This window comes from Palaemon carinicauda, chromosome 20 (genome assembly GCF_036898095.1).
Source record: "Palaemon carinicauda isolate YSFRI2023 chromosome 20, ASM3689809v2, whole genome shotgun sequence".
Lineage (NCBI taxonomy): Eukaryota > Metazoa > Arthropoda > Malacostraca > Decapoda > Palaemonidae > Palaemon > Palaemon carinicauda.
In genome coordinates, this window is record NC_090744.1 from 26,365,043 (window position 1) to 26,377,214 (window position 12,172).

The window sequence follows — 12,172 nt, forward strand, 5'->3', positions numbered from 1 at the left end:
GATTTCTGATAGATTTATTTACGATCCCTATTTGGAAATAACAAACCATTAGTAATTTTGTTTATAGTATGACTGAAATAAGGAAGTGGAATATTGAATATTGAAGAACGGGATAATAGAAATGCAAAATTTTGAATTTTATCTTATATAGTATTCAAATTAACTACCACGATCTAAAAGAATGGGCAGTTGCAATATAAAACATTATTTGAGATCTTAATAGTGTATAAGGTACTTTTGTAGTCATGGGTAAGATTAATTATATATGTATGGAGTAATTTTTAGCCGTCGTTATTGTTTCTACATTGGGTCAAGAACCTTTTTGAATCTTTTGAAAAAAAGATATTTAAAAGGAATTATTTCTAACAGTGTATGTTTCTTATGGCCATTACATGCATTGACCGCGTACACAAGCGAGCAGTTTGCTTATTAACAAGTTTTCAGCTTGTGGCCGCTAAAACATGGGCGAACTCTATTGGTTGTTTGGCGAAAGCACCCGACTCTTCCCGTGGCCAGTAATATGACTTCACTGCCCCAATGTTCCTTATGGAGGCAAACGCAGAGGTTCTGTAGTTCTTTGCTAATGGTACAGTAAGGTTCAAATAGCAGTTAATGAAAAGTCCTTAATCTCCTCACTCTTTTATCTGAATTTTGGGTTATGGTGGCCTGGTGGTAGCGTCGTTGCCTAGTGATTGCCAGACTGTGGTTTGAGTCCTGCTCAAACTCGATAGTTCCTTTGGTCGCTGTAACCTCACCATCCTTGCGAGCGAAGGATGGGGGATTTGTTGGAGCCTATAGGTCTTACCTGCCGAGTCATCAACAGCAATTGCCTGGCCCTCCTTGGTCCTAGCTTGGGTGGAGAGGGTCTTGGGCGCTGATCAGTCTGTAGGGCGTTGTCCTGCTTGCTAGGGCAATGTCACTGTCCCTTGCCTCTTATTCATGAGCGACCTTTTAACCTTTAATCATCTCTGCTAGTCAGATCGTGGTTTTAAACGTCTTCCGCCTAATTACCAACCTCTCCCGAAGAAAATGCAACATTGTATTGGCGAGACTGTGACATGGTCTGCAATGCCTGGAAGACGGTCTGCTTTTGTTCACAAGGAACGTAACATATTCCTGAAAATTACTCTGTCGCCATTACATTTATTTAACTTGTAGCTTTTACACACCATCCATATATAGTATCACGTTGTCCCACAAACTAGAGCGATGCACCATTAAAATTTGAATTTCGTAAAAGGCCAAATAAAAAAAAATATATATATTTCCAACAACAACAATAATGATGATATAGAAAGACTGAAATTTCCAATACTCATAATGGGCTACTTTGAATGCATGCCTTTCTAGATATTACAGGGATAGTTGAAAGTAAATTTGTGAACTTCAAGACAAGATTGTTATTTTGTAATTTTAGGATAAATTTATATAGTGTTTTGTTCAGAGTTATGTTTTAGTCTAGATATATACTTATGGACATGATTTTTCTAGCTGTCGGTTACGGTTTTTGTATTGGGTAAAGAAACTTTTAATCTTAAGGAAAAAGAAGTTTTATCTAACAGATTTCTGTAGATCTGTGCATGATACATTCATAAAGAATAAAGTAGGGTTTCAACACTCTCGACCCTTGCCATATCCTGTTCCTTTAATGCATAATTGGTCCCGTTCTAAAAAAAAAACCCTTGTTTTGTATATTCCCCTACGCTCTTCAGTTATTATTTTTAGACCTCTCTATCCAGTTTCTTTTTCCCTCCAAACATTTTAGTACAAATTTTACAACCACACCTCTAGCATTAGAAGTTCTTTGGCCTCTTTTTAGCTCCCACACCTCTGGCATTAGAAGTTCTTTGGCCTCTTTTTAGCTCCCACACCTCTGGCATTAGAAGTTCTTTTTGACCTCTTTTTAGCTCCCACACCCCTTGCATTAGAAGTTCTTTTTGACCTCTTTTTAGCTCCCACACCCCTAGCATTAGAAGTTCTTTGACCTCTTTTTAGCTCCCACACCCCTTGCATTAGAAGTTCTTTGACCTCTTTTTAGCTCCCACACCCCTTGCATTAGAAGTTCTTTGACCTCTTTTTAGCTCCCACACCCCTTGCATTAGAAGTTCTTTGACCTCTTTTTAGCTTTCCCACCCCTTGCATTAGAAGTTCTTTGACCTCTTTTTAGCTCCCACACCCCTTGCATTAGAAGTTCTTTTTTACCTCTTTTTAGCTCCCACACCCCTTGCATTAGAAGTTCTTTTTGACCTCTTTTTAGCTCCCACACCCCTTGCATTAGAAGTTCTTTTTGACCTCTTTTTAGCTCCCACACCCCTTGCATTAGAAGTTCTTTGACCTCTTTTTAGCTCTCACACCCCTTGCATTAGAAGTTCTTTGACCTCTTTTTAGCTCCCACACCCCTTGCATTAGAAGTTCTTTGACCTCTTTTTAGCTCCCACACCCCTTGCATTAGAAGTTCTTTGACCTCTTTTTAGCTCCCCCACCCCTTGCATTAGAAGTTCTTTGACCTCTTTTTAGCTCCCCCACCCCTTGCATTAGAAGTTCTTTGACCTCTTTTTAGCTCCCCCACCCCTTGCATTAGAAGTTCTTTGACCTCTTTTTAGCTCTCCCACCCCTTGCATTAGAAGTTCTTTGACCTCTTTTTAGCTCCCCCACCCCTTGCATTAGCAGTTCTTTGACCTATTTTTAGCTCCCACACCCCTTGTATTAGAAGTTCTTTGACCTCTTTTTAGCTTCCCCACCCCTTGCATTAGAAGTTCTTTGACCTCTTTAGCTTCCCCACCCCTTGCATTAGAAGTTTTTTTTACCTCTTTTTAGCTTCCACACCCCTTGCATTAGAAGTTCTTTGACCTCTTTTTAGTTCCCACACCTCTTGCATTAGAAGTTCTTTGACCTCTTTTTAGCTCCCCCACCCCTTGCATTAGAAGTTCTTTGACCTCTTTTTAGCTCCCCCACCCCTTGCATTAGAAGTTCTTTGACCTCTTTAGCTTCCCCACCCCTTGCATTAGAAGTTTTTTTTACCTCTTTTTAGCTTCCACACCCCTTGCATTAGAAGTTCTTTGACCTCTTTTTAGCTCCCCCACCCCTTGCATTAGCAGTTCTTTGACCTCTTTTTAGCTCCCACACCTCTAGCATTAGAGGTTCTTTTACCTCTTTTTAGCTCCCACACCTCTAGCATTAGAGGTTCTTTTACCTCTTTTTAGCTCCCCCACCCCTTGCATTAGAAGTTCTTTGACCTCTTTTTAGCTCCCACACCCCTTGCATTAGTTCTTTGACCTCTTTTTAGCTTCCACACCCCTTGCATTAGAAGTTCTTTGACCTCTTTTTAGTTCCCACACCTCTTGCATTAGAAGTTCTTTGACCTCTTTTTACCTCCCCCACCCCTTGCATTAGAAGTTCTTTGACCTCTTTTTTTTTTTTTTTTTTTTTTTTTTTTTTTTTTTTTTTTTTTTTTTTTTTTTTTTTTTTTTTTAGCTCTCACACCCCTTCCATTAGAAGTTCTTTGACCTCTTTCTAGCTCTCACACCCCTTCCATTAGAAGTTCTTTGACCTCTTTTTAGCTCCCCCACCCCTTGCATTAGAAGTTCTTTGACCTCTTTTTAGCTCCCCCACCCCTTGCATTAGAAGTTCTTTGACCTCTTTTTAGCTCCCACACCCCTTGCATTAGAAGTTCTTTGACCTCTTTTTAGTTCCCACACCTCTTGCATTAGAAGTTCTTTGACCTCTTTTTAGCTCCCCCACCCCTTGCATTAGAAGTTCTTTGACCTCTTTTTAGCTCCCACACCCCTTGCATTAGAAGTTCTTTGACCTCTTTTTAGTTCCCACACCCCTTGCATTAGAAGTTCTTTGACCTCTTTTTAGTTCCCACACCCCTTGCATTAGAAGTTCTTTGACCTCTTTTTTTTTTAGCTCTCACACCCCTTGCATTAGAAGTTCTTTGACCTCTTTTTAGCTCCCCCACCCCTTGCATTAGAAGTTCTTTGACCTCTTTTTAGCTCCCCCACCCCTTGCATTAGAAGTTCTTTGACCTCTTTTTAGCTTCCACGCCCCTTGCATTAGAAGTTCTTTGACCTCTTTTTAGCTCCCACACCTCTTGCATTAGAAGTTATTTGACCTCTTTTTAGCTCCCCCACCCCTTGCATTAGAAGTTCTTTGACCTAATTTTAGCTCCCCCACCCCTTGCATTAGAAGTTCTTTGACCTCTTTTTAGCTTCCACACCCCTTGCATTAGAAGTTCTTTGACCTCTTTTTAGTTCACACACCCCTTGCATTAGAAGTTCTTTGACCTCTTTTTAGCTCCCACACCCCTTGCATTAGAAGTTCTTTGACCTCTTTTTAGTTCCCACACCCCTTGCATTAGAAGTTCTTTGACCTCTTTTTAGCTCCCCCACCCCTTGCATTAGCAGTTCTTTGACCTATTTTTAGCTCCCACACCCCTTGTATTAGAAGTTCTTTGACCTCTTTTTAGCTTCCCCACCCCTTGCATTAGAAGTTCTTTGACCTCTTTAGCTTCCCCACCCCTTGCATTAGAAGTTTTTTTTACCTCTTTTTAGCTTCCACACCCCTTGCATTAGAAGTTCTTTGACCTCTTTTTAGCTCCCCCACCCCTTGCATTAGCAGTTCTTTGACCTCTTTTTAGCTCCCACACCTCTAGCATTAGAGGTTCTTTTACCTCTTTTTAGCTCCCACACCTCTAGCATTAGAGGTTCTTTTACCTCTTTTTAGCTCCCCCACCCCTTGCATTAGAAGTTCTTTGACCTCTTTTTAGCTCCCACACCCCTTGCATTAGTTCTTTGACCTCTTTTTAGCTTCCACACCCCTTGCATTAGAAGTTTTTTGACCTCTTTTTAGCTCCCACACCTCTTGCATTAGAAGTTCTTTGACCTCTTTTTAGCTCCCCCACCCCTTGCATTAGAAGTTCTTTGACCTCTTTTTAGCTCCCCCACCCCTTGCATTAGAAGTTCTTTGACCTCTTTTTAGCTTCCACACCCCTTGCATTAGAAGTTCTTTAACCTCTTTTTAGTTCCCACACCCCTTGCATTAGAAGTTATTTGACCTCTTTTTAGCTCCCACACCCCTTGCATTAGAAGTTCTTTGACCTCTTTTTAGCTCCCCCACCCCTTGCATTAGAAGTTCTTTGACCTCTTTTTAGCTCCCCCACCCCTTGCATTAGAAGTTCTTTGACCTCTTTTTAGCTCTCCCACCCCTTGCATTAGAAGTTCTTTGACCTCTTTTTAGCTCCCCCACCCCTTGCATTAGCAGTTCTTTGACCTATTTTTAGCTCCCACACCCCTTGTATTAGAAGTTCTTTGACCTCTTTTTAGCTCCCACACCCCTTGCATTAGAAGTTCTTTGACCTCTTTTTAGCTCCCACACCCCTTGCATTAGAAGTTCTTTGACCTCTTTTTAGCTCCCACACCCCTTGCATTAGAAGTTCTTTTACCTCTTTTTAGCTCCCACACCCCTTGCATTAGAAGTTCTTTGACCTCTTTTTAGCTCCCACAGCCCTTGCATTAGAAGTTCTTTGACCTCTTTTTAGCTCCCCCCACCCCTTGCATTAGAAGTTCTTTGACCTCTTTTTAGCTCCCCCCACCCCTTGCATTAGAAGTTCTTTGACCTCTTTTTAGCTCCCCCCACCCCTTGCATTAGAAGTTCTTTGACCTCTTTTTAGTTCCCACACCCCTTGCATTAGAAGTTCTTTGACCTCTTTTTAGCTCCCACACCCCTTGCATTAGAAGTTCTTTGACCTCTTTTTAGCTCCCACACCCCTTGCATTAGAAGTTCTTTGACCTCTTTTTAGCTCCCCCACCCCTTGCATTAGAAGTTCTTTGACCTCTTTTTAGTTCCCACACCCCTTGCATTAGAAGTACTTTGACCTTTTTTTTTTTTTTTTTTTTTTTTTTTTTTTTTTTTTTTTTTTTTTTTTTTTTTTTAGCTCTCACACCCCTTCCATTAGAAGTTCTTTGACCTCTTTCTAGCTCCCCCACCCCTTGCATTAGAAGTTCTTTGACCTCTTTTTAGCTCCCCCACCCCTTGCATTAGAAGTTCTTTGACCTCTTTTTAGCTTTCCCACCCCTTGCATTAGAAGTTCTTTGACCTCTTTTTAGCTCCCCCACCCCTTGCATTAGAAGTTCTTTGACCTCTTTTTAGCTCCCACACCCCTTGCATTAGAAGTTCTTTGACCTCTTTTTAGTTCCCACACCTCTTGCATTAGAAGTTCTTTGACCTCTTTTTAGCTCCCCCACCCCTTGCATTAGAAGTTCTTTGACCTCTTTTTAGCTCCCACACCCCTTGCATTAGAAGTTCTTTGACCTCTTTTTAGTTCCCACACCCCTTGCATTAGAAGTTCTTTGACCTCTTTTTAGTTCCCACACCCCTTGCATTAGAAGTTCTTTGACCTCTTTTTTTTTTTAGCTCTCACACCCCTTGCATTAGAAGTTCTTTGACCTCTTTTTAGCTCCCCCACCCCTTGCATTAGAAGTTCTTTGACCTCTTTTTAGCTCCCCCACCCCTTGCATTAGAAGTTCTTTGACCTCTTTTTAGCTTCCACGCCCCTTGCATTAGAAGTTCTTTGACCTCTTTTTAGCTCCCACACCTCTTGCATTAGAAGTTATTTGACCTCTTTTTAGCTCCCCCACCCCTTGCATTAGAAGTTCTTTGACCTAATTTTAGCTCCCCCACCCCTTGCATTAGAAGTTCTTTGACCTCTTTTTAGCTTCCACACCCCTTGCATTAGAAGTTCTTTGACCTCTTTTTAGTTCACACACCCCTTGCATTAGAAGTTCTTTGACCTCTTTCTAGCTCCCACACCCCTTGCATTAGAAGTTCTTTGACCTCTTTTTAGTTCCCACACCCCTTGCATTAGAAGTTCTTTGACCTCTTTTTAGTTCCCACACCCCTTGCATTAGAAGTTCTTTGACCTCTTTTTAGTTCCCACACCCCTTGCATTAGAAGTTCTTTGATCTCTTTTTAGCTCCCCCACCCCTTGCATTAGAAGTTCTTTGACCTCTTTTTAGCTCCCCCACCCCTTGCATTAGAAGTTCTTTGACCTCTTTTTAGCTCCCCCACCCATTGCATTAAAAGTTCTTTGACCTCTTTTTAGCTTCCACACCCCTTGCATTAGAAGTTCTTTGACCTCTTTTTAGCTCCCACACCTCTTGCATTAGAGGTTCTTTGACCTCTTTTTAGCTCCCACACCTCTAGCATTAGAGGTTCTTTGACCTCTTTTTAGCTCCCACACCTCTAGCATTAGAGGTTCTTTGACTTCTTTTTAGCTCCCCCACCCCTTGCATTAGAAGTTTTTTTTACCTCTTTTTAGCTCTCCCACCCCTTGCATTAGAAGTTCTTTGACCTCTTTTTAGCTCCCCCACCCCTTGCATTAGAAGTTCTTTGACCTCTTTTTAGCTCCCCCACCCCTTGTATTAGAAGTTCTTTGACCTCTTTTTAGCTCCCCCACCCCTTGCATTAGAAGTTCTTTGACCTCTTTTTAGCTCCCACACCTCTAGCATTAGAGGTTCTTTGACCTCTTTTTAGCTCCCACACCTCTAGCATTAGAAGTTCTTTGACCTCTTTTTAGCTCCCACACCGCTAGCAGTAGAAGTTTTTTGACCTCTTTTTAGCTCCCACACCTCTATTATTAGAAGTTCTTTGACCTCTTTTCAGCTCCCCCACCGCTTGCATTAGAAGTTCGTTGACCTCTTTTCAGCTCCCTTACCTCGAGCATTAGAAGTTCTTTGACCTCTCTCTTCAGCTCCCACACTTTTAGCATTAAAAGTTCTATGACATATATTTCTAGTTTCCATACTTTTAGCATTAGAGGGTCTTCGATCTATATTTTGAGGTGCTTTACTTCTAGCATTAGAGGCTCCTCTTCGCTGTTCTCTCCTGTCTTCTAGTTTTCAAGATCTTCTTTCATTAGATTATCTGTTTCTTTCGAGATTTCATTCTCTTTTCCTTAGTTCGTCAGTGTCCTTATAGATTTCAAAAGAGATTTCAGTGCCGCTAGTCCTCACTTCGTCAGATTCCTCAGGGAAATCGAAGGCATTTATTCTTTACCTATCTGGGCAATGAGTAAAGAGATGAATACTATCGATTTCTCCGCATACACTATCATGCCAAAGTAAAAGACGAGCAACATAATATATTTACCAATGTCGTCTGGATATGTCCTTACTTCAATGGCGAATTTTGGGACAATCCTGTTGAAGAACTACACGTCACTCACAGTTCAGTTGAACCATTCTGCCTCCATCCTCATTCCCTGCAATCCGTTTTTGCACCGATACAAAGCCTCGTACTTTTTCCAAGAGTCTCCTTTAATAAGACATTGTCACAAAGGATCCTTCAAGGCGCATACATTATGATCTTCAAAGCTCAGCTGCCAACGGAAGATCCCGTGTCTTTCTATAGGTCGGGCGATATAAAACGAACGATCGGCAACTTCGGAAGCAACCAAAACCATCTGTAGTTGATGGTGTTCCGAAGACGTAACACAATTCTTACCGTCGGCTTCCTATTCCGCCAGAATGCGATCTCTGGGTTGAAGTGAAATCCTTCTCCCAGTCATCAACTAATTTCCTCTTACTCCTATTGACGCGCAATTCCTTGGTTAGATTTCGCCAGCTACATACAGATCATGTGAGGTGTTGCAGGCTACGTTTGAGAAAATGAAAATCAGGTCTTCAGAAGTCATTTGAAGCTCTGGGAAGCGTCGTTCAGGACTGCTCCTGGAAATTTCAGTTCTGGAGTCATTCAGAAGACTTTGAAGACTTGGAAATTCAGGAAAGTATTCTTCCGAAACCGTTCTGAGATTCCGTTCTGGAGGCATTCAGAATTCCATGCTAAGTCTATGGCTATTTCTTCTGAAGCCATTTGGAAATACGGGAAATTTTTCTTCCGATACCGTTCTGAGATTCCGTTCTGGAGGCATTCAGAATTCCATGCTAAGTCTATGGCTATTTCTTCTGAAGCCATTCGGAAATCCGAGAAGATTTTCTTCCGAATTCGTTTAGGACTCGCGAAAAATTCCATTCTTGTTTTATAACAACAACAATAATAATAATAATAATAATAATAATAATAATAATAATAATAATAATAATAATAATAATAATAATAATAATAATAATAATAATAATAAACTACGTGATTTGATTTATGGATTTGAGTTTAAAAGTTTTTTAGACACTAATCGCTCAACTTTGCAGTTTGAAGGAAATTTTAAGATACCCGGACGAAGGGCGCAGGGTAATTGAGGTTTAAAGCAAACCGAATTGAAATGGTTGGTTTCAGCTAAATTATTTCAGGTTTGGGATTTAGAACAATCTATTTCTGGTACGAATCGATATATATATATATATATATATATATATATATATATATATATATATATATATGTATATATATATATGTATATATATACATATATATATAGTTTATATATGTATATACATGGATGTATATAAGCTTTTGCAGTATATGAATATTCCGTGTATATATGTATATTTATACGATGTATATATACATATATATACACACATATACATACATATATATATATATATACATTCATATACATATATATATATATATATATATATATATATATACATAATATATATACATATATATATATATATATATATACATACCGTACATATACATATAATATACTGTATATACACACACATATATATATATATATATATATTTATATATTATATGAATACAGTATATTTGCATGTACTGTGCACACACACACACACACACACGCACACGCACACACACACACACATATATATATATATATATATATATATATATATATATATATATATATATATATATATATATATATATACTGTATATATATACATACATACATACTGTTTGTACATACATACATCCCTAAATACAGCAGCCTTCGTATTCTCCCAACTGTTTATACATCCAAAAGCAAATTTAAAATGCATATCACCAAGTTATGGCTTAACCTTGATATTTCATAGAGATTCCAGGTGTGGACAAGATATCTGTCCGCAAGCCACTGTACATTTTGTTCTTCAAAACGGAATAACATCTTGAAATCACGATCAAGTGTGGGTAAACGGGGCATGTATTGTTTAACAGGCCTCGCATCCACAAAATCTGCCATCGTGCTGAGAATCGGACAGAACAACCTTTCTCTTCGAACTGCAGTCTGCTACTGACCAGACTCAGCTTTTTCGAAGCATATGCTCTTTATATGTAGTAAAGGGTCTTCTGTATGTATAACCATTTACTTTTATGTGATTATAAGGATATTCATTTGCTATAAAAGTAGAAGCTTGTGCTTGAAATGTTTATGAATACAAGTAGAAGGATTTCCTTCATATTTTGCAAGTATAAGCATATCTTTTTCTTTATGAATACCGCCCACTGTCAACACTTACTTTGTCAGAGCCTATTACTTCTAAGTCATAGTTACACGTCACAGTTCATTACTTTACGTCATAGTTATGTCACAGTTCATTATTCTTACGTCATAGTTACTTCACAACTATCCTCAAACGGTGTCGCGTGAAAAGGGAGGTCTAACCTTTAATTGCTCTGAGGGCCTTAATTAGCCACGTGAGGAATACTTTCATAATTTTGCCAGTTCGTCGGTGTTTCAAACGTCTTCTGCCAAAATACCAACGATGTGAGATTTTCTGGGGATATTTTATTGGCAAGAAACCATTGGATACAGTAGCTGAAATCCATACTAGCTAATTCCTATATTTTCATTCGCATATCCCTTTTGGACCATCTAGAAGACGATTTAACTTAAGTCTTTTGCTGTTTCCCGGATTTTTTGCTTTTAAAGTATTCAGTTTTATTCCCCTATAATAACTTGTTTTATAGTCAATTTCTTTTAGCGATGCAGATTTGCACCGACTCGCAGCGGTGCCCTTTTAGCTCGGAAAAGTTTCCTGATCGCTGATTGGTTGGACGAAATAATTCTAACCAATCAGCGATCAAGAAAATTTTCCGAGCTAAAAGGGCACCGCTGCGAGTCTGTGCAAATCTGCATCGATAGAAGAAATGGACTATTGTCACACTATGATTTTGTATTCCCCCTATAAACTTTTAAGTATTTAAGACTCCACTTTCCTAGTTAACGTAAATTTTTTTCTCTTCCCTATTTGTCTACATCGAACCAAGATCTCCCAGTTAAAAGGTATTATCATTATTATTACTTGCCAAGCTACAACCCTGGTTGGAAAAGCAAGATACTATAAGCCCAGGGGCTCCAACAGGGAAAATAGCCCAGTGAGGAAAGGAAACAAGGAAATAAGAGCAGTAATTAAAATAAAACATTTTAAGAACAGTAATACACATAGAAAGCTATATTCTAAAGTTACCTTCATTATTATTATTATTATTATTATTATTAGTAGTAGTAGTAGTAGTAGTAGTAGTAGTAGTAGTAGTAGTAGTAGTAGTAGTAGTAGTAGTAGTAGTAGTAGTATTTATTATTACTATTATTATTATTAATAGTTAAGCTACAACCCTTGTTGGAAAAGCAAGATGTTATAAAACAAAGGGCTCCAATAGGGAAAAATAGCCCAGTGAGGAAAGGAAATAAGGAAATAAACGATACAAGTAGTAATGAAGAATTGAAATAGAATATTTAAAAAACATTAACATTAAAACCTATTTCATATATAAACTATAAAAGAACTTACCTCAGCCTTTTCAACATAAAAAAATTGCTGCAAGTTTTGAATTTTGAATTTCTACTGATTCACCACGAGGAATATTGATATTTATCTCTAATACCCATCTTTAAAAACATATGTTGAGCGATTACTATATTCATTCTTCCAGCTTATTTTCTTGAGCATTGATTTCCAGTAAAGATTATCTACTATAGTCCATTTCTTTTAGCGAGGCAGATTTGCACCGACTCGCAGCGGTGCCCTTTTAGCTCGGAAAATTTTCCTGATCGCTGATTGGTTGGACGAGATAATTCTAACCAATCAGCAATCAGGAAAATTTTCCGAGCTAAAAGGGCACCGCTGCGAGTCGGTGCAAATCTGCCTCGATAAAAGAAATGGACTTATAGTTGAATTTTATCCACTTGAGAAATGGCCCAGTTCTCCACACTAATATTTGATACAATTCTATTTATTCCATCTCTTAAAATTAAATC

The 12,172-nt window shown here is 38.8% G+C and overlaps 2 protein-coding genes across 2 annotated transcripts in view; one reads left to right on the plus strand and one right to left on the minus strand.

Annotated features, from left to right (window-relative positions):
• The window catches only part of LOC137659704 (axoneme-associated protein mst101(1)-like), a 165,728-nt gene extending 156,901 nt beyond the window's left edge, over nucleotides 1-8,827 (minus strand). The window contains exon 1 of the mRNA XM_068394525.1: nucleotides 8,631-8,827. Coding sequence (XP_068250626.1) covers nucleotides 8,631-8,827 — 197 coding nt within the window. The remainder of the gene's footprint in view (nucleotides 1-8,630) is intronic.
• LOC137660225 (beta-1,3-galactosyltransferase 5-like) overlaps nucleotides 1-12,172 on the plus strand; it is a 91,799-nt gene that overhangs the window by 7,181 nt on the left and 72,446 nt on the right. The window lies entirely within an intron of this gene.